Source organism: Oryctolagus cuniculus, chromosome 3 (assembly GCF_051225735.1).
Source record: "Oryctolagus cuniculus isolate XC-2025 breed Fujian yellow rabbit chromosome 3, ASM5122573v1, whole genome shotgun sequence".
Lineage (NCBI taxonomy): Eukaryota > Metazoa > Chordata > Mammalia > Lagomorpha > Leporidae > Oryctolagus > Oryctolagus cuniculus.
In genome coordinates, this window is record NC_142869.1 from 39,605,713 (window position 1) to 39,630,716 (window position 25,004).

General features: G+C 44.5%; 1 protein-coding gene across 3 annotated transcripts; it reads left to right on the forward strand.

Moving 5' to 3' along the window:
- The first annotated feature begins 1,845 nt into the window (after positions 1 to 1,845).
- On the forward strand, positions 1,846 to 24,032 carry KCTD18 (potassium channel tetramerization domain containing 18). 3 transcript variants are annotated; one of them, XM_002712526.6, is made up of 7 exons: positions 1,846 to 1,985; positions 4,875 to 5,088; positions 7,916 to 8,127; positions 10,231 to 10,424; positions 11,323 to 11,417; positions 20,120 to 20,222; positions 22,381 to 24,032. In XM_002712526.6, exons 2-7 carry the CDS (start codon positions 4,929 to 4,931, stop codon positions 22,886 to 22,888), a joined length of 1,272 nt encoding a protein of 423 aa, XP_002712572.3. In that variant the 5' UTR covers positions 1,846 to 1,985; positions 4,875 to 4,928; the 3' UTR covers positions 22,889 to 24,032. The 3 variants fall into 3 exon arrangements, with proteins under 3 accessions (XP_002712572.3, XP_089186236.1, XP_089186237.1); XM_089330111.1 differs by having other exon boundaries at positions 1,900 to 1,985; positions 7,916 to 9,275; XM_089330110.1 differs by lacking the exons at positions 7,916 to 8,127; positions 10,231 to 10,424; positions 11,323 to 11,417.
- The last annotated feature ends 972 nt before the right edge of the window (positions 24,033 to 25,004 follow it).

Consider the following 25,004-nt stretch of genomic DNA (forward strand, 5'->3'; position numbering starts at 1 on the left):
ATATTTACGGCTTTTCCTAGCCTTCCTTTCCTGCACAAGGGCTGAACCCACCTAATGTCTCTCCCAGTTCCCTTCAGATGCCTCCCTATGATTCTCTTACAGCTGCAATGAATCTCCCATGTCTAATCTGATCTCGTGTGCTTCTCAAAGGACCTCAGCGAGCACCTAATAGTGATCCACTGGAAACAGCTCATAGAGATCCTTTGGAAAACTTGATGTCATCTCTTCATCCATCCACTTCTGTTTATCATGATCACCACTCAAGCAGAGCTGTGACTACCCCAGTCCATTCCATCACAGTGATTTTTTTTTAAATAGTGAGTCATTGTGCCACTTCCCTGCTTAACACTGCTCATGACTTCCCATTATGATTAGATGCTTTAAAATCTGTTCTCTCTTTTCAACCTCATGTCAAATCACTTTGTGATAGGCTCATCAAGCTTCAGACATACATATGTTCTTTGTCTTCCTACAAATTTCCAAGTCCTTTTCTGCCCCAGGGCCTTTCCACTAGCTCTTCCTCCTTCACACTCTTTCTCCATCTCTTCAGAAGATGGGATCATTCTCATCCTTAGCTCTCAACTTAAATGCCCCCTTATCAGCAAGGATCCGTCCACTCCAGCTATCATCTCCTTGCAACATTATCCTGACTCTCTTCCCACCTATAGCAATTATCACTTTGCAAATATTTCACTTAGGATCTATTTCTCCCACTTGAATATGGAAGGGCAGAGACTTCCATTTGCTTTTTGTACTGCTTCTGTTTTAAGAATTGTTTTTATGTATTTTAGTGTTTGAAAACAGAATATTTTGTGACACATCCCAATTATGTGGAATTCAAATTTTAGTGACCATAAATGAAGCTGGAACACAGGAATGCTTGCTCATTTATGTACTGTTTATCCCTTCTTTCACACAGCAGCAGTGTGGATCATTTGTATACGGCCCACAAATCCTAAAATATTTACAGAACAAATCTGACTGCTGAACGAGGTGCATGGCTCAGTGACACTGTTTTGTCCAATCCTTCACTCCCAGTGTCTTGTCTATAGTTAGAGCTCAATGACCACAGATTGAAAAATACTTGCCTGTCTCCCAAGGTGATTAACATCAGTGGCTGTGGACGGGTTTACCTGTCCTTGGCTCTTTCCCTTCTAAGACCAAGCCACTGGAATCAGAAACCAATTAGCTTTGACTGGGGAAGCACCTTGTATAAAAGGACTGTTTTACTCCTCTTGAAATAGCTAGCAAAGTCCCCTCTACAAGGTAGGGTGCAGCAGGAACCCGAAGTAACTCTTCTGGGGTTTATTGTTAAGAAAAAAATCAAGCAGTGCATGCAAAGGACTTAACATGGTGTCAACTTTACAAAAGTGTTCAAGAAACATTTGGTCTCGCTTCCGTTTTTCTTATAACAGGAATAAAAGTATTATCACCTTGTGCAGGGTTGTCTCACAGACTATTAAACAAGAATGTTCTATATGAAAAAGACTTTGTAAACCACAACCGCTATCCGAACGGATTTCTCCAAGTACCACGAACCTCAGCACTGAGTGGCTCTCTTCAGAGGGAATGAACCTGACTCGGAAGTGCTTCGCGTTGACCCTGCACAGTCACAATCTCTGTGATCTTTTCTTCTACAAAAGCAGCCTCTTGGTGGACATGACTGTCCCTCGTGTCCTACCTGCCAGGCCTTTCCTTTCCCTCAGGGACAGGAAGACCCCTGCCACCCACCCCCGCCCCCTGTCCACCAGCCCACCCCAGGTGCCCCAGGGGCGGGAGGACCGGCTCGGGGGCGTGGCGCGGGTGTGACAGGGCGGGGCCTGGGCGTGGCCTCTCTGCGCTGCGGTCGCCGCCTGGCCGGGCCGCACGGGGGAGCCGCTGGGCCCGCTCTGTTCCCCGAGTTGCCGAGCAGCCGCGTCGGCGCTCACTTCCGCGTCAGGCCCCGCGGCGTCCGGCCGCCGCGCCGAGGGCCCGGCCGGCCGCAGGTCAGTCGGGGAGGCCGCCGCCCCGCCCAGCCCGTGCTGAGAATCTGGGCACCGGGTGGGCTGCGGGCCTGGGAGGCGGCGGGGAGCCCTAAGGGGCCGGGCCGCAGGCTCCGGCTTCGGGCCGATTGGGGTCCACGGGCCTTGGGATACCCGGCGGGGCTTTCGTGGTTCTTTAACTCCTCCCTTTGATGCCGCTTCGGGGGAGGAGTGCCAGCCCCTCAGCAGTTTCTTCTCAAAGTGAGGTCGGGAGTGGGCAGATCCCGACCCCTCTTCAGACCTGGTGAAGCGGACTCTGGTGGCCTGGGGGTCTGCATTTTCAGCAGGGGTCCCTGATGGCTTTGATGCAGGCGGCCCGCACTCTGGGGGACACTTCCCCCACCACAGGGAGCCCCAGAGGGTGCATTGGAGGAGGGGGCCTAGGACGCGCCTGCGTAGGAGTGGCCTTGAAATGGGGAGAGTCTTCTGCCCTATGGGACACACTGACAGCGCTGAGGGCGGGATGAGCACTTTAGTCCTTGGCCACCAGGTCTTTCAGATGGGCGGATGCCATCCAGTGAAGGACCTGGAGCAGGAGCGGTGGGGGGAGCCACAGGCAGAACTTGAGAGTGGTCCTACTCACGGACTAGCAGGCTGCCCTAGTGTGGACATTGCACACATCACGCTGATTTTACCCCAGTGTCTTGTCTCATAGAGACAGCACTCGCTATGCGTTAGGAAGACTTGTGTGAATTAGGTGATGTCTGTTCAGTGGCTTTTACAGTGGCTGGCACCAGGGAAGTGATCAATAAAAGGTTCCCAGGAAATTATCCAAAGGGTGGCGGACAGACAGAAAGTTGGGATTAAACAAGTAGGATCCATTGTGGCCAGAAGGAGAAAATGCATTTGTAAAGCTGCAAGGATTCTAACTGGTACTTGGGAAGGGCACATAAGAAGTGAAGTTTGCCTTGAAGAACAGGAGGAGCTGTCAAAAAGCTTGTGGGAAATGCAGTGAAAAGATAAGTGTAGGGGCAGGCTTTTGGCCCTTGAGATGTCTGAGTCCCATGTCAGGGTATCTGTTTGATTCCCGCCTCCAGCTTTCTGCTCGGGTGGACCCTGGGAGGCAGCGGCCATGGCCCCAGTGATGGAGATCCTGCCACCCACTCAGACCTGAACTGAGTTCCTGGCTCCTGGCTTTGGCCCAGCCCAGTGCTGGTGGTTATGGGCAGTTAGGGGAGTGAAGCAGTGTATGGGATTTCTCTGTTTATCTATCTCCCTCTGTCTGTCTGCCTCTCAGATACATAGATTTGAAGAAAAGAAAATTTAAAGAAGTTTATTTTAGCACAGAAACACTGAAGTCCGTGCCTAGCTTTTTTCCATAATGAGCATTTTCCATGACGTTTTTGTAGACGCCCTCATGCACAGGATTCCTGGGAGCTGGTCCGTGGGGGCAGTGTGAACCAGTCCCATCCTATGCCTCAGAGGTGATTTTTTCACGGAAATCTGTGGAGTGCTGCTCCCAGGACTTGTAGGCATCCATAATGGTATAGGAAGGCTTGTCCTTTGGTCCGTAATGCCTTCAGTCCCGTGGCCTTCCTCAGATTCTGACGGCGCGCACCCATCGTGTCGGGGACTGGCTGGACTGGAGCATCTGCCAGAGGATCTCGGTGATCACTTAGCATGAGTGAATTGACATGGCTGTTGTAGAGCTTTTGGGCAGCCATTTTAACGTTGTGTAGATAGGGTACCCCCAACACTGGGAAGTTGCTACTTCATCACGGTGTTTAAGGTTCCTGAGAAGTGCCGTAGTCGCCTGTGGTTCTCTGATCTCCAGAATGGATAAGAAGTCAGCCCTTAAAATGTCCCCAAAGCTTCAGCCATGTTAATGAAGCCGGATGATTTACAAGTATTATTGGTACTTTTAAACCAGCCTGGCTGCTGGTATACATATAATTCTGATCTTACTTTATTAAATTTCTCAGTATGTACCTTATGAAGACATTTTTAATTGAAAAGGCAGAGTTACAGAGAAAGAGGGAGAGACAAAGATCTTCCATCTGCTGATTTACTCTCCAAATGGGTGCAATGGCAGGGCTGGACCAGATGAAAGCTGGGAGCCAGGAGCTTCATCTGGGTCTCCCAAGTGGCTGCAGAGGCTCAAATACTTGGGCCATTTCCCACTGCTTTCCCAGGCACATTAGCAGGGAGCTGGATCAGAAGTGGAACAGCCAGAACTTGAACAGGTGCTCAAGTGGGATGCCCGCACTGCAGGCTGCAGCTTCACCCGCTGTGCCACACCAGCTCCAGTACTTTTATGAAAATATTTATATCATTATACATAATAGTTGTCATTCAGTGAGTGCTTACTCTGATCCAGAGATTGTTCCAAATTTTTTTTATATGTTCTGTTAATTATTCCGATAGTCCTTTGATGTGGGCACCGTTGCTATCTCTGTTTTGTGGATGAGGAAACAGGAAGAGGAAGATAGGTCATTTGCCCAGTCTCAGAGATAGTAAACAGTGAAACAGCTTAGTTCTGTGCTGTCCACCGATCTCTGCAGTCTACACAGCCTGCTCAGACCTGGGGTAGCTGAGAAGTTATGTGAATACTGAAGGTCACGAGCACGCCTCACCTTTATCCCTGTATGTGACAGACCATGCGTTATCTTCTTGAATGTTTTAAACGGGCACTTCAGCTGCTGTCATTTGGTTGGCAAAAGTTGATCGTTTTCTGCAAAACCTCAGAGCCAAAGTCTTCCAGCCTCTCAGCATGTCTCAGATTTGTTTTGCCTCAAATCCTTCGATTCTGTATTGCTGGTATTGAGGAATTCACTTTAAATCAGTAAAATGTCTTGGATTGTCTGTTCAGTGTATCGTTGGAATGTCGGTGATGATCATCCTTTGTTTTCACAGAGGGGGACCAGGACTGCATTGCCTTGAGGTTTCTGCGAACGCTGGGAGGCAGCAATGGCAGGCCCCAAGGCAGAAACAGAGGTGCTAGATATTCTCCGGCTGAACGTGGGTGGCTGCACGTACACAGCCCGGCGTGAGTCCTTGTGTCGTTTCAAAGACTCTATGCTGGCGTCTATGTTTAGTGGTCGTTTTCCTGTGAAAACAGATGGATCAGGTAAATGTCTAAAGTCTAGAAGCATGATTATGGATGTTCATTCAAATAGGAAGCTAGTTTTAATTCCCAGTGATTTTCTTAATTACAAAAGAGTGTATTAGATTAGTGTACTAATTACTGAGATCATTAGGGCTGGATGGAGAATCATTAAGTCCATGAAAAAATTAAATACCAGTTTCTAAAATTTGTGATGTTCTTGCTAGAAGTTGACAAAAGAAGTGGGAGTGTGTAAAGGCCAAACCATGACCTAATTATGGAGATTAGAAGTCATTACTTTTTTTTTTTTTTTTTTTGACAGGCAGAGTAGACAGTGAGAGAGAGAGACAGAGAGAAAGGTCTTCCTTTGCCGTTGGTTCACCCTCCAATGGCCACCGCGGCTGGCGCACTGCGCTGATCCCAAGCCAGGAGCCAGGTGCTTCTCCTGGTCTCCCATGTGGGGCCCAAGCACTTGGGCCATCCTCCACTGCACTCCCGGGCCATAGCAGAGAGCTGGCCTGGAAGAGGGGCAATCAGGACAGAATCCGGCGCCCCAACCGGGACTAGAACCCGGTGTGCCAGCGCCGCAAGGCGGAGGATTAGCCTAGTGAGCCACAGCGCCGGCCAGAAGTCATTACTTTCATACAACCTCATGGGTTGAGGTATTTAGGCTGATTAAATATGTTTGCCTTTCTCTGTGCGAATGTGTTTCTGTAGAGAAAGCAGCTATTTTCATAGCTGACAGACCAGTAATCAGTGTAGAATTAGAGTCCGCACGTGTCCATGAGGATCCAGGCCAGGATGTCTGAGACTGAATAGTACTGAATCCTATGTACGCTATGTGTTTTCCTCTATTTACAAACCCATGCTAATGTTTCACGTGTAAGTAAGGCACAGTAAGAGATCAATGGTAGTAGTTAGTAGTGAAATAGAACAGTTATAACAACTGTAATGAAAACTGTTTAAAGCTTATGAACTATTTCTTTCTGAAATTTTCCATTTGCTATTTCGAGACCATGGTAGGCTGTGAGGTGCAAGCTGCGGAAAGTGGGACTACAGGCGAGGGACGACCACTCACTGTGCTTGCCACCTGGGCTAGGGGCTTCATGGTCTTGTGTGGACTGCTGTGCCTGATAGTGTTGTGATGAGGTCAGTTCGTGGCAGAGGACCAAAACCTGGTGTTTGAGAAGAAGCTGTGCAGCACAGGTGTGGTTCCGGAGCTGCTCTGGCTGGCTTCTGTCTCTGGGAGTCCTTGAATGTGCTGCTGGTCACAAAGAAATTTCAGTGCCACCGGGGTTTGTGCACCCTGAGTCTCTGCATCTTCCCCTGGCCCTGTGTTAGAGGAGCGGGGTAAGGGAGTCATGAACATGAGGGGCTGTTCTGGCAGGTGGCTTTGCCTGCTGATGGCAGTGGGAAGAATGGAAAACATACCAATGACTGGTATCCAGGGCTCACTGCCCACCGAGGTAGAACGGTCGTTGGTGAACACTTGGTAAGCTGGCATTGACTGAGTGCTCTTCTCTGCTGCCAAACTTTACTTTTGTAATCCAATCAAATTTTACTTTTCAGGGCTTATCAAGGAGAAAAGAGATTATTGAGGAAACTCATGCAGAAGTATTTTTTTTTAAGATTTATTTATTCATTCGAAAGGCAGAGTTATAGAGAGGCAGAGGCAGAGAGAGAGAGGTCTTCCATCTACTGGTTCACTCTCCAAATGGCTGCAACAGCCAGAGCTACGCTGATTTAAAGCCAGGAGCCAGGGGCTCTGGGTCTCCCACATGGGTGCTTGGGCCCAAGGATTTGGGTCATCTGCTGCTGCTTTCCCAGGCCATAGCAGAGAGCTGGATCAGAAGTGGAACAGCCTGGACTCGAACTGGTGTCAATATGGGATGCCGGCACTGCAGGCAGCAGCTTTAACTGCAATGTCACAGTACTGGCCCCAGAAGTAATTTTTTTTAAATTTTACTGAATCATCTAAGAGAAGTCTTATGTCATAATGTGATGCAGCTAGCTTTTTTTTTTTTTTTTTTTTTTTTGAAGTTTAGGTTCTCACAGTGCCAAGTAACTAATCTCACAATTCTAAGCATATGGTAGGCCTGCAGCTAGGATCCCCAGGCCGTGGCATCACTGACATACTAACTGAACATGGTTGAGGTACAGCCATATGCCCTCTTAGTGAGCAGCTACATTCACCGTCTTGGTACAGCTGGGTTGGGGTTAGAGCTAAGTTTCTGTTCCTGCCAGTAGTCTGAGCTTTTGCAGTGGCCACAGTGGGAGTGTAGGCAATGCACCCAGATTTTTCAAATGGATCTCAGAGTACATTTTCCTGTGTGGTAGATAATAATAAAGACATCATATGATGTCTTTGTACAAATTAGGAAAGGGTACCCTTTTATCTAGGAAAATACAATTCAATACCTGGGTACATGGCTTGGTGAGCTGAGCACGGGCTTGATTTCAGCCTCACTTGTCCCCTTGGCCTGGCCCCCGCGTCCATAGTACACCCACACAACCACACACTAGTGATCCTGGGTATATACATTTGCATTCAGATTTACATGCAGCATTATAGAAATACAGATGATTTTCCCAAGCAGCGCACTCAAATTTAGTTTTAGAATATCACTTACTGGTAAGCCGAGGGTTGGTAGTATATCATATTTGGTGTTCCAGGGAGTCATAAAATATGTAGTTTCGTTTAATTGACTCAACATATTTGAATACTAGATGTTAGCCTTCTTGTGAGAAAGAAACGTAATTGGAGAGGTTCTCAAAGCTACTTGGACTTACTGAAGTTTATGGATTATCATAGGAACCTGTGCATTCATTTTTTAAACTGAATGTTTTCTAGGGGCTTGTGTTATTGACCGTGACGGACATCTCTTTAAATATCTTTTGGATTATCTTCATGGAGAAGTTCGGATTCCCACGGATGAGCAAACTCGAGTGGCCCTTCAGGAAGAGGCTGATTACTTTGGCATCCCTTATCCATACAGCTTGTCTGATCACTTGGCCAATGAAATGGAGACATATTCTTTAAGGTCAAATATAGAACTTAAAAAGGTCTTGGCATTTTCTTAAGTTTTAACAAAAAATCTATACTATACACAAAGCAATATGCATTGTTTTATATAGTGTTTTGTCACATAAACCAAGCATAAGACAGTTTTTTAAAATTTTTGAAAATATGTTTCTTAGTTACTACCAGTCATTTAAAAATATTTGTTTATTTATTTATTTTATTTGAAAGAGAGAGAGAGAGATCTCCCATCTGCTGGTTCACTCCCAGATGCCCAAGAGTTAAGAACTCAATTCAGGTTTCCCTCATGGGTTGCAGGGATCCAACTGCTTGACCCATCTTCTGCTGCCCTCTCGGGTGCATTAGCAGGAAGCTGGAACTCGAACCCAGGCACTCTGACAGGGAATGTGGGCGTTTCAGTGCCACCTTTAACCGCTCCACCAAAGTCCACCTCATTACTTCATTTGTTTAGGCCAAAGATCTGTTCTAGGAGTCTGTATTACATTGCCCCTCAAAGGTTTATTTCCTTAATTGAAGATATAACACTTTCTGATGGCTTTTTAAGATGCTACTATTTTAAATCACATTTTAAATATTTCTTAACTCAAAAAGTTTAATTATCTCTCCTTGTCTTATTGATAGGTATTGCATATTATCTAGCTCCTGTAAGCATCTGAGAAAATTGTTTTTTCTCTATAATTATTAATAGTGAAAACTGATTTGAACTGGTTAGAATTTTTGGTTTGGATGTCAGTGTCTAGGAAGCAAGTTGGTGGATGGTTATTAGGGATGCAGAATAAAGAGAATATTGATTTGGCTCCAGGTCCCATTCAGGAATTTGCATGATTTTTTAGGTTCTGCCACTGAAATTATTCATAAATTGAATTATCAAACAATAGTTTTTCAGTGCTGTTTGCCACATCTGAAGAATGAGACTAACAAGATCTGGCTGGAACTTTGGAATGTTAATAATCATCTTTGGAAGTTCCAACTCTGTGGCCTTTTATTTTTTATTTTTATTCAGAAAGGGGATAGCATGCCCATATTTATTCTGTGAGCTAACTCATGTCTTTTTCAAATGTTTGTGACATATGTGGTGGCATTCTACAAGGGACTGTGTGGGACACCAAGAAGGATGACCTACAGTTTTACCCTTGGACAGTTCATAGTGTAACTGGGAATTCTTGTGCAGGTAAACTTAAAAGGTGATATAGGAATTAGATAACAATATTAAGTGGGCTCTATTTTCATTTACCGAGTCAGTAAACAGGAGGCCTCCCTTTGTGTCAGGCACTTTTCTATATACTTGACACATTAGTGACCTAAAGGAGACAAAAGCAGCAGTGCCCTTTTCCCCAGGGAAGGCCCTGCCACCCGCTGGGTGAAGCTCTCCTGCTGTGTGCCCTGTAGCACTTGGAGCACTTCTCTGTCTTCTGCAATAACTAAACTCTAGGAGGGCTGAAACCCTGTTTCTTAGTTGCTGTTGTCTCTGCAAGACTTTAGTGCACGTAGTAGGGACTTAATATTCAAGTGATTGAATGAATAGGTGGATAAATGTCAAATAGGTTCAGATTATATGCATTGAGCTCACATCCTCATATCCCTTAATGTAAAAGAGTAAGTTACGCTAGTTAATTCATGATTGGAATTTGGCGTTAAAAATAAGAATCAACCATGGGGCTAGTCAGTAGGCAGTGAAAGCAAGATTGGGTCAAATGGAAAATTATCGGGAAACTATTCTAAAGAGAAAAGAAAGGATCTAAGTTTTAGTTATTATGTGAAGTTGTAAAATTAAAGGTGGTGTTAGCAGTGGGGAAATGATGTTATAAAGATTACACTTTATAGAAATTATAAAATTAAAAGTGATTTTGGCATATTAAAAGAGGTGGAGATAAAAATAGGATGTCTAGGTGTAAAAGAATTCTCTAGATGAAAGGTTTTGGGTTTTGGGTGGTACTTTTTGTGATTGATTCCTCTTCTAATTAATCCAATGAATGTAAGCTTGGTTTTCAAGGCATAAAGGCCAGACTGCAATGTATAATCTTGTTATTTCCTGTATTGCAGCTTTACATGAGAGTAATAGAAAAAATTCATTTTTTGTTTTACTCCAGAGTTAAATTTAAATTTTATGTATCTTTTTGCTTTAGGCTTTAGCCGACTTTTGTGATTCCTATGGTTTGGTTTGCAATAAGCCAACAGTTTGGGTTCTCCACTATCTTAACACATCTGGTGCAAGCTGTGAGAGTAGAATTATTGGTGTATACGCCACAAAAACTGATGGAACAGATGCTATTGATAAGCAGCTGGGAAGAAGAATTCACAGTAAAAGCATTTTTAAGAGGTATGTTGAGATTTAAATGTGAAAGGGAACAGAATAAAATCGTGGCCCCTTCTAAGAGGGATTACTGAATGAAATAGTGTGCCTGCTAGAAAAGACCGTCCGTGCCTCTCAGTGAGCCCTTGTAGCTGTTGGGCTAGGCCTGCTTCATGAGGAGATTGTAATTAAGACCATTTCACATAGCTGCAAGGTGCAGGCTGTCTGTGTGATCCAGGACCGTGGCTCTCAGCTGGGAGCGTGCATCGGCTCAGAGAGGCTTTCAACAAGAGAGGAAGGCAAGCCAAGCCATCCCGCATGCCTGCTATCTTCCTTAGACCATAGTTCCAGCGCAGGAGCACTGGCCTGGTAGCCTGCCGGCTCCCTGAGTGTCCTTTCCTGAGGAATGATGAAGGGCTTCGTGTTAAATTCTTGAAGCTTCTTCTCTTAGTGTGTTCCCTGTCATCTTCCTTACACTGATCAATTCACTTAGCAAGCTTTAAAAAAAATGATCTTGGAGCGTGGTTTGAGTCACGTATTAGTAACTAATGCATGACCTTGGAAACGGGCTTTGTCTTAGCTTAAAGATGTCATCAGTTTCTGAATTCTTTATAGGGAGCGATGCTTCCAAGTAAGATATGTAAGTTTCTGGCATAATGCTAGGAAAGTCTTAATCAGCCTTGAATATTTTCGAACTTTACTGCAGTTAGCTGATCTTTTAAAAAACTTGATTTTACTGATGTGTTCATTTTTCTACATGGTCTGTATTGTGAAATTAACGAATACTTTACTGTGGTAAATGAGATCAAATGTAAGTTAGTGTCGTGTGTGTGTGTGTGTGTGTGTGTGTGTATGCTGTGTTTAAGGATTACAGAACAAATGCTCAATGCCTATTTATATTAATTACTTTTTGCAATGTTTCTAGAGAGGCGGGAAATAATGTCCAGTACATCTGGAGCTATTATTCAGTAGCGGAGTTGAAGAAAATGATGGATGCTTTTGATGCTTGGGAAGGAAAAGGTACAGTGCAGTTCTTTTATGACATGGAAGCAGGTGGGCTCTTCACTGCCGAGACAAAGCTCAAATATTGCGTTTCTGTTTCTGAAACGTTGCATCGGTTTTTGAAAAAAATTTTTTGAGTATGTCAAGGTATTTGCCACCTTGTAGTAATATTGAAGCATTTTCCTTAACAAAACTTTAAATCCTGTGAGTTACTAGATATTATTAATGGCAGATAATTTAGTAACCTCAAGTATGCTTCTGTTTGTTTGGCTTATTTAGTTCAATTACATAAGAGTTTATTTAGCACTTACTGTGTACCCAACATAGTTCTAAGATGTATACTTTTTTTTTTTTAAGTCAGAGTTACACAGAGAGAGGAGAGGCAGAGAGAGAGAGAGAGAGAGAGAGGTCTTCCATTCACTGGTTCACTCCCCAATTGGCTGCAATGGTCAGAACTGCGCTGTTCTGAAACCAGGAGCCAGCAGCTTCTTCCCGGTCTCCCACATGGGTGCAGGGGCCCAAGGACTTGGGCCATCCTCCTCTGCATTCCCAGGCCATAGCAGAGAGCTGGATCGGAAGTGGAGCAGCTGGGACTAGAACTGGCACCCATATGGGATGTCAGCGCTGCAGGCCAGGGCATTAACCAGCTGTGCCACAGCGCCAGCCCCTATACTTCTTCTTCTTCTTCTTTTTTTTTTTTTTTTTTTTTTTGACAGGCAGAGTGGACAGTGAGAGAGAGAGACAGAGAGAAAGGTCTTCCTTTGCCGTTGGTTCACCCTCCAATGGCTGCCGCGGCTGGTGCACTGCGCTGGCTCACCGCGCTGATCCGATGGCAGGAGCCAGGAGCCAGGTGCTTCTCCTAGTCTCCCATGGGGTGCAGGGCCCAAGCACTTGGGCCATCCTCCACTGCATTCCCTGGCCACAGCAGAGAGCTGGCCTGGAAGAGGGGCAACTGGTACAGAATCCGGCGCCCTGACTAGGACTAGAACCCGGTGTGCCGGCGCCGCTAGGTGGAAGATTAGCCTAGTGAGCCACAGCAGCAGCCTATACTTCTAAATTAAGCATAAATCATGCAGTCAAGAAGAGGAAGACAAAAAATAATGCTGGGAAAAATGTTTAAGGAGCTCCAACAAAACACTTAAAACAACTTTTAAATGCATACTTTAAAAATCGACCATTTTAATCAAGCTGCTTAGTGAGAGGTGACAGTGCTACTTAAGATCCACTGTGATAAGTAATCTGCGTGCAGTATCTCTTAGTCCTAAAATAACCTTGTGTGCTATTGACCATTCCTGTTTTACTGATGAGGAAACCGAATTTCTGAAAGCCCAGGCCACTCACTTCAGGATCACAGAGGCTTATCTGTTTGGTACCCAAGTATTTTTTTTCTTAATTCACAAGCATATATTAAATGTTTTATTGGGTGCCAGGCTCTGTAAGTTCTACAGTTAGGTCTGGTGATAAGTAAGACACATCACAGTCCTCAGATGATCTTAAATGCAAGTAGAGACAGACTGTTAGTCACTGAGAAACAGGGGCCAGTGCTGTAGCGCGTTGGGTTGAGCTGCCACCTAGGACTCTGGCATCCATATGAACACCTGGCTTGAGTCCAGACTGCTCCACTTCCTATCTGGCTCTTGCTACTGTGCCTGGGAAGGCAAAGGAAGATGGCCCAAGTGCTTGGGCCCCTGCACCATGTGGGAGACGGGATGGAGAATGAACAAAGGGAGAGGGAGAGGCTTTTAAAAACGCCACTCAACTGTTCCCCCTTCAGGCCCCATGCCAGAACAGACCCGTTCCTCCTTCCCCCAGTTTTGCTCCTCTCTGTGTTATTCCCTTTCCCTTTCTTACCATGTCCCTTAATCAGTCAGGGTGACTTACAATAATGAAAGAAGTGCGGTCCTCTCTAAGCTTACTAGTTGAGGCTTAATTTACTTTGGGACACTTCAGCGCAAGTTGAGGAACAAGCCCCGTGGTGTTCTCAGTGTCTGCTTCTGTGCCCCTGGGCTGGCAGGATGCCTGGGGAGCTCTGGGAGGGCCCCACCTGGCTTCTTTTCCCACTGATCAGGAAGCTCAGATAGCAAGCTGGGATCATTAACTGTCACCAGACACACAGCTGTGGTTTTTAGAAAGTGTGGAGTGAAGCATCACTTTTTTTTTTTTTTAGAAAGCTTTTATTTAATAAATATAAATTTCATAGGTACAGCTTTTGGATTATAGTGGTTTTTCCCCCATACCCATTCTTCCACCCCCACTCCAATCCCATTCTTCATTGAGATTCATTTTTAATTATCTTTACATACAGGTGATCAATTCTATACTAAGTAAAGATTTCAACAGTTTGTACCCCCCCCCCAAAAGTATAAAGTACTGTTTGAGGACTAGTTTTACTGTTAATTCTCATAGTACAACACATTAAGGACAGAGATCCTACATGGGGAGTAAGTGCACAGTGACTCCTGTTGTTTTAACAATTGACGCTCTTATTTATGACGTCAGTGATCACCTGAGGCTCTTGTCGTGAGCTGCCAAGTTTGAGTCCACAAACTCCGACCTTACTTAGACAAGGCGATAGTCAAAGTGGAAGTTCTCTCCTGCCTTCAGAGAAAGGTACCTCCTTCTTTGATGGCCCCTTCTTTCCACTGGGATCTCACTCACAGAGATCTTTCATTTAGGTCATTTTTTGCCACAGTATCTTGGTTTTCCATGCCTGAAATGCTCTCATGGGCTTTTTGACCAGATCCAAATGCCTTAAGGGCTGATTCTGAGCCAGAATGCTGTTTAGGGCATTTGCCATTCTATGAGTCTGCTGTGTGGCCTGCTTCCCATGTTGGATCATTCTCTCCTTTTAAATTCTATCTATTATTATTAGCAGACACTTGGTCTTATTTATGAGCATCACTGCTGTTTAATAAAGTTCTGGAGGACCTGTAGAAATCCTTAAGATAGGAAACAGAAGTAAGAGAAAAAGTACTGGAAAGGAGAAGGGTGACTCATTGTTATTGGTGGACAATGTGTCTTTTCAGAAAACCCAAAAGAATCAACTAAAAGTATTTTAAGGAATGACTTTAAAAGACTAAACCAGCTGGCTGCAATATAAGTATACAAAGGTCAGCAGCTTACCTACCATGAATCAATTAGAAGTTACAGGGGTAAAAGTTCCATGCATGAAGATAAAAAACAAAACATAAAATATCTGGGACTGAGGCTGGCGCTGTGGCGTAGAGGGTAACACTGCCGCCTGCAGTGCTGGCATCCTATGTAGGCACTGATTCGAGTCCCAGCTGCTCCATTGCCAATCCAGCTCTCTGCTATGGCCTGGGAAAGTAGTAGAAGATGGCCCAGCTCCTTGGGCCACTGCACCCATGTGGGAAGACTCGGAGGAAGCTCCTGGCTCCTGGCTTCAGATCGGCACAGATCGGTGCAGCTCTGGCTCTTTCGGCCAACTGGGGAGTGAACCAGCAGATGGAAGACCTTTCTCTCTCTCTGCCTCTCCTCACTCTGTGTAACTCTTTCAAATAAATAAATCTTAAATTTATATATTTTTATATATATATATATAGAGAGAGAGAGAGAGAGAGAGAGGAGACTGCCCTTTGGGACTGTGCAACAAATGCAGCAGATGATGGCTCAAGTTGTTGGGTCCCTTCTTGCTTTCTCTCTTTGCCTCTCAAATACTTTTTTTTATTTTTTTAGAAAAGGTAAGTTTAGGGACTGGCACTGTGGCATAGTAGATAAAGCCATTGTCTGCAGTGCTGGCATCCTATATAGGTGCCAGTTCATGTCCTGGCTACTCTACTTCCTATCCAGCTCCCTGCTAATGTGCCTGGGAAAGCAGCAGAAGATGGCCCAGAGACTTGGGCCCCTGCACCACGTGGGAGACCTGGAGGAAGTTCCTGGCTTCAGATTGGCCCAGCACTGGCCATTGTAGGCATCTGGGTAGTGAACCAGTGAATGGAAGTTCTCTTTCTCTCTCTCTGCGTTGCCCCCATCCCATAACTGCCTTTCAAATAAATAAGTAAATCTTTTTAAAAATTATTAAAATAACAAAAAGCTAAATTTATTTTAGTGTAAAAAATTGAGATCATATATAAGTTTTTCATAATACACATTTTCCATGAACTTTTTAAAGACCCCTCATCTATATACTGGGAGATACATATATATATATACACATACATATGTATATAAAATCCAAAATTATTTAGAATATAATAAGGCTGTTAATATTATGTTGAGTAACTTGTTACACAGATGAATGATCATGTTAGGAAATGATAAAAAGAAAGAAAATTAAACGTATACTATTACCAAGTATGAGCATATCATATGAATAGAACAAGACTGAAATGATATGTAACACCATGTTCTGCATCACAACTCCTGGTTTCTGGTTAGAAGTGAATTTGATTTTCTTCTATATGCTTTTCTATATTTTCCAGATTTTGTACCATGAGTATGAATTACCTTATAGGCAGAAAAAATGATCATTTAAATAAATTGTGATCCTTACAGTGGAATAGTTCTCAGCCATCAAAAAGATGATCATTGATACACACATCAGCATGGATGAACCATAAAGCATCATGCTCAAGAAAGGATGCCTAAAAGGCCACCTATTTATGATTCCATTTTATGACATCCTGGAAAAGGCAAATCTAGGGTTGTAAAGAGGCATTGATTGTAAAGGGGTACAAAGGAACATTTTGGGGATGTTAGAAGCACTTTTTAAAGATATATTTATTTATTTGAAAGAGTTACACAGAGAAAGGGAGGGAGGGGGGAAAGAGAGAGTGAGAGAAATCTTCTATCCATTGGTTCACTCCCTAGATGGTCGCCATGGCCAGCGCTGGGCAAGGCTAAAGCCAGGAGGTAGATGCTTCTTCCGGGTCTTCGACATGGGTGGCAGGAGCCCAAACACTTGGGCCATCTTTTGCTGCTTTTCCTAGGCTGTTAGCAGGGAGCTGGGTTGGAAGTGGAGCATCTGGGCCACAAACCGGTGCCCATAAGGGATAGCAGTGTTGGTGGTGGTGACTTAACCTGCTATACCATGATGCAGGCCCCTAGAAACATTTCATATTTTGGTTGTGACTATAGGTACATGACTGTATATATTTGTCAAAACTCATTGGACTGTGTACTTAAAACGGGTAAATTTTATTTTATGTAAGTTATATCTTAATAAACCTGACATTTATTTATTTATATGAAAGGCAGAGAGAATCTTCCATCTGTTAGTTTACTCCCCAAATGGCCACAATAGCCAGGGCTGGGCCAGGCTGAAGGCAGGAGCCAGGAGCTTCATCAGCATCTTCCATGTGGATGCAGGAGCCCAAACACTTGGACCATCTTCTGTTGCTTTCTCAGCCGCATTAGCAGGGAGCTGGATTAGAAGTAGAACAGGCCGGCGCCGTGGTTCAATAGGCTAATCCTCTGCCTTGCGGCGCCGGCACACCGTGTTCTAGTTCCGGTCGGGGCGCCGGATTCTGTCCTGGTTGCCCCTCTTCCAGGCCAGCTCTCTGCTGTGGCCCGGGAGTGCAGTGGAGGATGGCCCAAGTCCTTGGGCCCTGCACCCACATGGGAGACCAGGAAAAAGCACCTGGCTCCTGGCTTCGGATCAGCGCGATGCGCTGGCCGTAGCGTGCTGGCCGCGGCGGCCATTGAAGAGTGAACCAATGGCAAAAGGAAGACCTTTCTCTCTGTCTCTCTCTCTCACTGTCCACTCTGCCTGTCAAAAATAAAAAAAAAAGAAGTAGAGCAGCCAGGGCATGAACTGGCACCCATATGGGATGCTGGCATAACAGGCAGTGGCTTAACCCACCGTATGCAATGCTAGCCCCAAACTGATTTTTTAAAAAGGCAAACATAATAACCAAGATTCAAGAATTTTGTGGTGTATGTAAGCTTTGGGGCATGATCGAGCAATTCCAGAAAATTACTGTTTTAAATGAGGTTCAGAGTTTCCTGAGTATTGGACATACCTATCATATGCAATAATGTTAATACCCAGCTTGCTATTGATAAAAAGAAGACAGCACATCCATTCTTTTGATTTAAACTGTTTTTTTTTTTTTTTAAAGATTATTTATTTGTAAGGCAGAGTTACAGAGAGGCAGAGAGAGAGAGAGGGAAAGAGAGAGAAAGAGGTCTTTCATCTGCTGGTTCACTTCCCAAATGGCTGCAATGACCGAGCTGGGCAGATCTGAAGCCAGGAGCCAGGAGCTTCTTCCAGATCTCCCACATGGGTGCAGTGGCCCAAGGCCTTGGGCCATCTTCTGCTGCGTTCCCAGGCCATAGCAGAGAGCTGGATTAGAAATGGAGCAGCCAGGACTCAAACTGGCGCCCTTATGGGATGCCAGTGCTGCAGACGGTGGCTTTACCCGCTAGACCACAGCACTGGCCCTTAAAATGTTACTCTTAACTTTTTTTTTTTTAATTTGAGAGGCGGTGAAAGAGAGAAACAGACTGAGAGACAGAGCTCTCATCTGCTGGTTCACTCTGCAAATGCCTGCAACAGGGTGGGAGTGGGGAACTCAACTCAGGTCTCGAACATGGGTGGCAGGCGCCATCTACTCAAGCCACCACCTGCTGCCGCCCAGAGTGTGCATTAGCAGGAAGCTGGAATCAGGAGCAGGGCTGGAGCTTGAGCTCCGGACTCCACAGGGGCTGCCCGCAACTGAACCAGCATCCTAACTGCCAGGCCTGATGCCTGCCCTGGTTTCTCTTGGGTGGGTTTTATTTTTGTTTTTTGTTTTTTTTTTTTTGTTTTTGGATTTTTTTTTAAAGGTTTGTTTATTTGAAAGGCAGAGCTATAGACAGAGCGAGAGAGGAAGAGACAGAGGGATCCTCCATCCACTGATTCACTCCCCAGATGGCTGCAACAGCCAGAACTGGGCTCATCTGAATCCAGGAGCATCTCCCAGGTCTCCCACGTGAGTGCAGGGGCCCAAAGAATCGGGCCATCTTCTGCTGCTTTCCTAGGCAGGGAGCTGGAGTGGAAGCAGAGCAGCCGGCATCACAGGTGGCAACCCGCTGCTCCTCAGCATTGGCCCCTACTCTTGTTTTTTTAATGGCAGGGAATTTTTTTAATTAAAATTTTTTGAGCTGTTTTTCATGTGTCTGTATACCAAATTTTAATTTTTAAAATTTTTATGAAATTCACATAACATGGAGTTAACTTTTAAAGTACACAAGAGGGCTTTAAAATGTTTTTGAAAGATGGGATTGAAAGATACATTTATTCTGGGGCAAAAAATTTGAACTTCATGTTTACAAAAGGTCTTCAAAAAAGGTCCGGAGCTGGGAGAGGGGGCGGCATTTAGCCTAGAGGTCAACACCAGGATGCATGGGTTTGATACCTGGGTTCGACTCAACTCCAGCCTTCCGCTAATGCGGTTCCTGGGAGGCAGTGGTGATGACTTAAGTAATTGGATTCCTGCCTCCCACATGGGCCTGCATTGAGTTCTTGTCTCCTGGCTCCACCTGGGTCCAGCCCTGGCCATTGTTGGCATTTGGAGAGTAAAATAATCAGTAAAAGATCTCTGTGTGTGTGTGTGTCTATCTTTCTGCCTGTCAAGTTTTTTAGAAGTTCATGATAAATGCATATAATGAAAGAACTATGTATGGATTCTAGAATGTTTTACCAAGATAAACTTAGCATTTCTGTTTCTCCGTGAACTTTTTGAAGTACCTCTGTGCTTTTGTGGCATTTACTACTTTCACATGTTGTATAACCATTACCTGTGTTAATTCTAAAACATTTTCGTCACTTCAAAAGTAACCTTCATACCCAATCAGCAGTTACTTCCTATTCTGCCTTCTCCCTGGTCTGCTTTCTGTCTCAATGGATTTATTCTGGATATGTCACATTTAAATGGAACCTTATAATATGTGACCTTTTATCTTTGGCTTCTTAGTGTAATGTTTTTGAGGTTTACAAGAATATGTTTTTCATCTTTCAATCAGAAGCATTCAAGACTTAAACATTAAAATGAATCTGAGTGGGATCTTGGCCTAACAAAACTCAGTTAACTTTTTTTTTGCAAAGGTGCTTAGAGGCTGTGATGTCTCCTGTTGCTATGGTGGTTGCCATTTACAGAGTGTTCACAAAGTTTATTTGATAATTATAGCAACTCAGAGGAGTAGACAGGGCACGTGTTCGAACCGCACGGTGCAGTCCTGAGTCTCCTCCCGACAGTGTGGCTGATAACGAAGGCACCTAGCGGATGTGGAGTGCTCAGCCTGCTCTGTGTGCCTCACCTTGATTAATTCCTGTAATCATGGTACCAGTCCTGTGAGGTCGCTACTGTTGCTGTCTTCATTTTCCAGCTGACAACACTGAGGCCCAGAAAAGTAACTTCCTCCAGGTGATTAGTGAATGACAGAGAGGGATTTGGACCAGGCAGCCTTGGCTCCAGAGCCCATTCCTTAGCCAGCACACATCCAGCCTCTCTGGGCACACATAATGATCTGAGTTGTCTCAGCTGTCGCGGCGAAGGCCAGGCTGGTTGCCTGCTCTTCCTGCAGCCGGATCATGAGCGCGCCACTCTCCCGTGCAGGCTCTTCGTGGGAGCACTTCCTGTCTGTGTTGGGCACGTCTCCCTTTGTCCAATGGGAAGCATAGCCTTCAGAGCTTTCTGGCCAGTCTTACACAAAATAGTGTTGCTTCGCGTCCAGTAGTGCACAGTGGCTCTTCTTAATTACGTCTTCGTGTCTTGCAGGTGTTAGCTATTGGCGGGTGCCCCACGAACTGATAGAATGCTGGACCCTGGAAGAGCGGCCTTTACTGGGCGGTCTGCATCACATGGCTCCTGTTCGAAAGAGGTTCTCTGCATTTTGTTGATGATTCATTTTGTTTTAAAATCTGTGACCAGAATTCGTATTACCTTTAGGAAGGGGAAATGGGTAGCAGTTCTTGTACTTACTAAGCTTATTAGTCACCTTGGTGAATTTTCCACCTTACCATCATACTATCTTGATAAATGCAGTAACCAAAATAATGTAAAAAATGGGAATAATTCTCTAAAATTGGACATATAGCATACTCTTACTGAGAGTGTGGTTTTAAAGATACTAGTGGACATAGTGAGAATGCTGTGGGAAGCATTTTTCCCATACAAAATTGAAATCCCAGACTTTATTGGCAGTAGTTGAAAATTCCATTTAGACTTGATGCTTGAAATTTCCTGTGGCTTACTCTGAATTCCTTTCTCTCTCCTATTGCCACAAATAGTGTTTTTATTTAATGGTATTTTCTCATGTTCTGTGAAATTATTGGCATTAAATTCACTCCACATCTGTGTCTTTCAGTATGTCTTAAATACATTTAAAATCATATTTCATTTTTAGTGTCTGGGTTTTATTCATGGCTTTCAGATGTTCTGATTTCTTGAGCACCTATTTTAGAATTTGTCTCAATACCCCTGTGGAATTTCAGACCAGTTTTGTACATTTGTCTTCTGGATCTCCAACAGAGTGCAGAGTTTTTTAGTTTTTAATGGTTAATCATCCGTTGTCAAAATAGATCTTATAACTTCACTGTTGTGCTTCTGTTAGAAGCTACAGTTAGCATATCTGATTTGGATCTAGAACAGTGCCTCTCAACTTGGGGGGAGGCGATTTTGTCCCCCAGGGGCAGTGTTTGACAGTGTTTGGAGATACTTTCGTTGGGGAATGCTGCTGGCATCTAGCAAGTAAAGAAAGGCAGGGGTGCTGTTAAGATCCCACCATGCTCAGGGCAGTCTTGCAGAACAAAGACTGACCTGACCCCAAATGCTAAGAGTGCCAAGGTTGAGCAACCCTGGTGTAGAGTCTGGCGGACAACACAGAAAGCATAGAATCAGGCAGCTGGGCTCTGGACACTCCTCTGTGTTTGCTAACTCTCCTCTGGGAGTTAAGAAGCATCATTTTTGATGCAGCCACAGGATAACAGTAGTGATGACTGAGAAGCACTTGCGAGACCCCAAAGAGCCACCTAACTCACTAGAGAAAATGAAATTATTAGATTATTAGATTCAAATTTCTTTGCTACATATAGCACTTTTCAAGTAATCCCGCTGTTATGATCCAATATGATCCAAGAATGAGAATTCCCTATATGAGCACTAATAGCACACAGATGTGTGAGAGTGAGCAGACTTGCAGGATTTTGTTACTCTTACTGTTGCAGGATGGTCCTCGTGCAGGGCAGCTGGTAGAAACCGTGCAAGGAGCAGACAGGGTTGTGACTGGTTTGACAGTTTTGAAATCATTTCTGGAAATGTTCTGCCTTTGGGCTTTTCTAATGTATTGTAACTTCAGTTCGGGGATCTTTAGAGGTTTGTCTAGTACTTCTCAATTTTAAAAAGCACCTAACCGTATTATGGGTTTGGCCATTCTGTGTCCAAAACTGTGTCCCACCGAAAACACATTTTACTGCATGTCAAAGGTTGCACTACAGGATGACTGGGAAATATGAGTATAAATCTAACAAAGTTAAATCCCTGTAGGGGTCTTTATTATAGGCCTTCTCAGAACCTTTCATGTGTTAACACGGATTTTAAAGCTCCAAGAGGAGAAAACATACATAATAGCATTTCTCAGATTTACTTAAAAAAGCCTTGCTTTCCACCAGTACATTTCTTAAGACTGCAGTCTGGAGAAGAAATAACTGTGGATATTCCTAGTTATCCTCCAGATCACCTCAGAATTCCTGGGGACAGAGATGATGTTGCCGCTTCTTGTGTAACACTCCGGATGTTCACTTGTTGGTATTAACACTGTGTGTGCCTTTGAAAGACACAGTTTGTATTCAAGATGGAACAGTCCTTCGTAAATACGCTAATTTACGTTGTGACCTTGGTGGGAGGTGCGAGATGAGGTAGGTTGATACCTAAAAACTGCTCCACTCTTAGGCAGGCCTGGCAGTACGCTTTGGAAATGTGTTCATTGGGTACTAGCATGGTACTGAGCCGCTGAGAATGGCCTGCTTCTCTGTTTCCAGGCGGCTGATGACACTCCAGGAAGAGGAAGAGGAAGGGGTGAGCTCTAAGGCCGGCCCGAAGCCTGTCAGATTTCTGGGCCCTTCCACGAGCACCCAGATTAAAGTCAAGAACTCAGCTGCAGTCAGGCTGTCTCCAGCTGGTGCCATTCAGACCCCATCTCGGTCAGCCACACCTTGGTCTCCGAGGGGCAGCAGCGGAAAGGCAGCTCCACGCTGCGCATCCCCTCGGAGCCCAGGGCCTTCTGGGCTCTCTCAGGCTTCCCCCGAGGGAGAGAAGGCTGAGAACGGAGCTCTACTCCCACCTCCAGCCAAGGTGCTGCTGTCCTCCAAGAAGGCCACTCCACATCGAGTGATAAAACTGAAGAGGACTCCACTGCGCGCTGCCCTGCCTTCTCTGCCCACTCAGGCCACGGGGAGGCAGGCCGGCTCCCCTGAACCGCCAGCTCTCGGAGCTTCCAGCGCTTTGGCAGCGCAGACTGAAAACGGGAAACACCAGGCTAACGGATGAAGGCGGTGCGCTCCGAACTCCCTGTTTCCCTCCCGAGCTTCCACCCCCTTTGATGGGAATGAGTGTCACTGTTTCTTGAAGCAGCAGGGGACTTATTTAGGGTTGTTATTTTTTTAGAATTATTACAGGAAAAAGGAATTGTGTGAAGGTGGAATGGAAGAGAGGAGGCTTTTAAGTGGTCGAGGTTATGGTTACTTCTCATTTTCCCAACTTTAGTAAGTGATTGTCTGTGGGAACTTTGCATTTCTGGTTTTCAGTGTGTTTTGTTAAGCAGTTAATTGGTACTAGGTTGACAACACGTACAGCAGAGGAGTCACTAGAGAGATTTACTTGGTTGCTGAAATAACTGTCAACTCTAGGCACTCTCGCCATGTTAGTTATTGCAGCCCAGGGACAGCTTGAGTTCTGGCTTAGGGATTCCTGGCTGGTGAGATGGAGTGATGTCAGTGCTTCTCTGTGCTGTACCCGCCAAGAGGGATTTGAGAGAGCAAGTGGAGGTCAAGGCAAGCTGTCTCCACGTCACTCTCAGTCTTGAAAGACAGCATGAAAAGAAATGAAGGGTGAGAAAAAAGACAGTAATTTACTATGACACTAGGAGTCTCACTTAATTGAACTACTTTCTTTCCTAGATGGGCTGTTCTTACTCTTTTCCGTTAGCAGGTTTATTTATGTACACCCAAAGAAGGTTCCTTGTGATAAGAACAGTAAACATACCTTGGAATAAGTGGTTGAAACATTTTGATTTGAATATGAGGTTTAAAAATTCCTTTGAAAGCAGAAGTTAAAAATTTAACTTTTTAACTAAAAATATTTGTTTTTCAGAAATGACCACTGAAGAATCATTCTGATGATACTATATGGTTTTTATGCATATAACTTGGATTTAGCATTTTTACAGAGTATTTTGATTAATCTATTTTCCATAACTATACAGTTGTGTGTTTACTTTTACATGTTATGTTTTTTAATTGGATCACATATTTCTACTTTCAGTGAGTGCTATTCCTTCAGTGTGTTACAAATAAATTCATCAAGCAGGGTACTTTTTACTCAAAGGGTTAGCATAGTACTTGCATTGCCTTGAAAAAGTAAATATGCATTACTTTCTACAAAATAAAGTAAAACTTTTCCATAAGTGTGACAATTTTTTTCTGTGACTGTGCTTATTTAAGCCTTGGAGCCCTTTAGTGTTTGGAAGCTTGTCAGTTAACACAGGTTATTTCTTTCCGCTTGCAGAATTTTTGTCCAGATTAGTATGAAATAATTCAATCAATTTTGGGTGACTGTCTACCACCAGCTTCTAAAATAGGTGCTTTATTTGACTAGAAAAAGCCATTATTTAATTGAAGATCAATAATGATATTCTTGGGGTTGGAGCTGTGGCATAGTAGGTAAAGCCACCGCCTGTAGTGCCGGCATCCCCTATGGGTGCTAGTTCTGGTACTAGCTGCTCCACTTCTGATCCAGCTCTCTGCTATGGCCTGGGAAAACAGCTGAAGGTAGCCCAAGTCTTTGGGCACCTGCACTGGCGTGAGAGACCCAGAAGCAGCTCCTGGCTCCTGGCTTTGGATCTGCCCTGTTCTGGCCATTGCAGCCATTTGAGGAGTGAACCAATGGATGGAAGGCCTCTCTCTCTTTCTCTCTCTGCCTCTGTCTGTCTGTAACTCTGCCTTTCAAATGAATAAATATTTTTTTAAAAATGACATTCTCCTGTGGAATATATAAAGCATGCAGTCACCTTTGAAAAATGCTGTTAAAGAGGATCCGAGCACACTAAAAACCAAGGACCGTAGTGAATTTTGGAACCAGCAATCTAAACATTGTGAGTATGGCTGGAGTTGCTGATTCATATGAGAAAATTCTGTACTAATAAACATAAAATGTATATTTTAACATAATAGGTGTTTACTAGAAGTGAAGCATGTCAATGATTAATCGTGGGTGATTCAGGCAACAGTCTGCACAGAGGGAGAGAGAGAGAAACCTCTTCCGTCCTTCTCACTCACTCCCTAAACGGCTGCAATGGCTGGAGCTGGGCCAATCTGAAGCCAGGAACCAGGAGCTTCCTTGGGGTCTTCCACACAGGTGCAGGGACCCAAGCACTTGAGCCATCTTC

Coding starts and splice junctions, on each gene's coding strand:
- KCTD18 (XM_002712526.6), top strand. CDS start 4,929: ATGGCAGGCCCCAAGGCAGAAACAGAGGTGCTAGATATTCTCCGGCTG. Junction 10,425..11,322: donor AGTAAAAGCATTTTTAAGAG/GTATGTTGAGAT, acceptor CAATGTTTCTAG/AGAGGCGGGAAATAATGTCC. Junction 11,418..20,119: donor TGATGCTTGGGAAGGAAAAG/GTACAGTGCAGT, acceptor CGTGTCTTGCAG/GTGTTAGCTATTGGCGGGTG.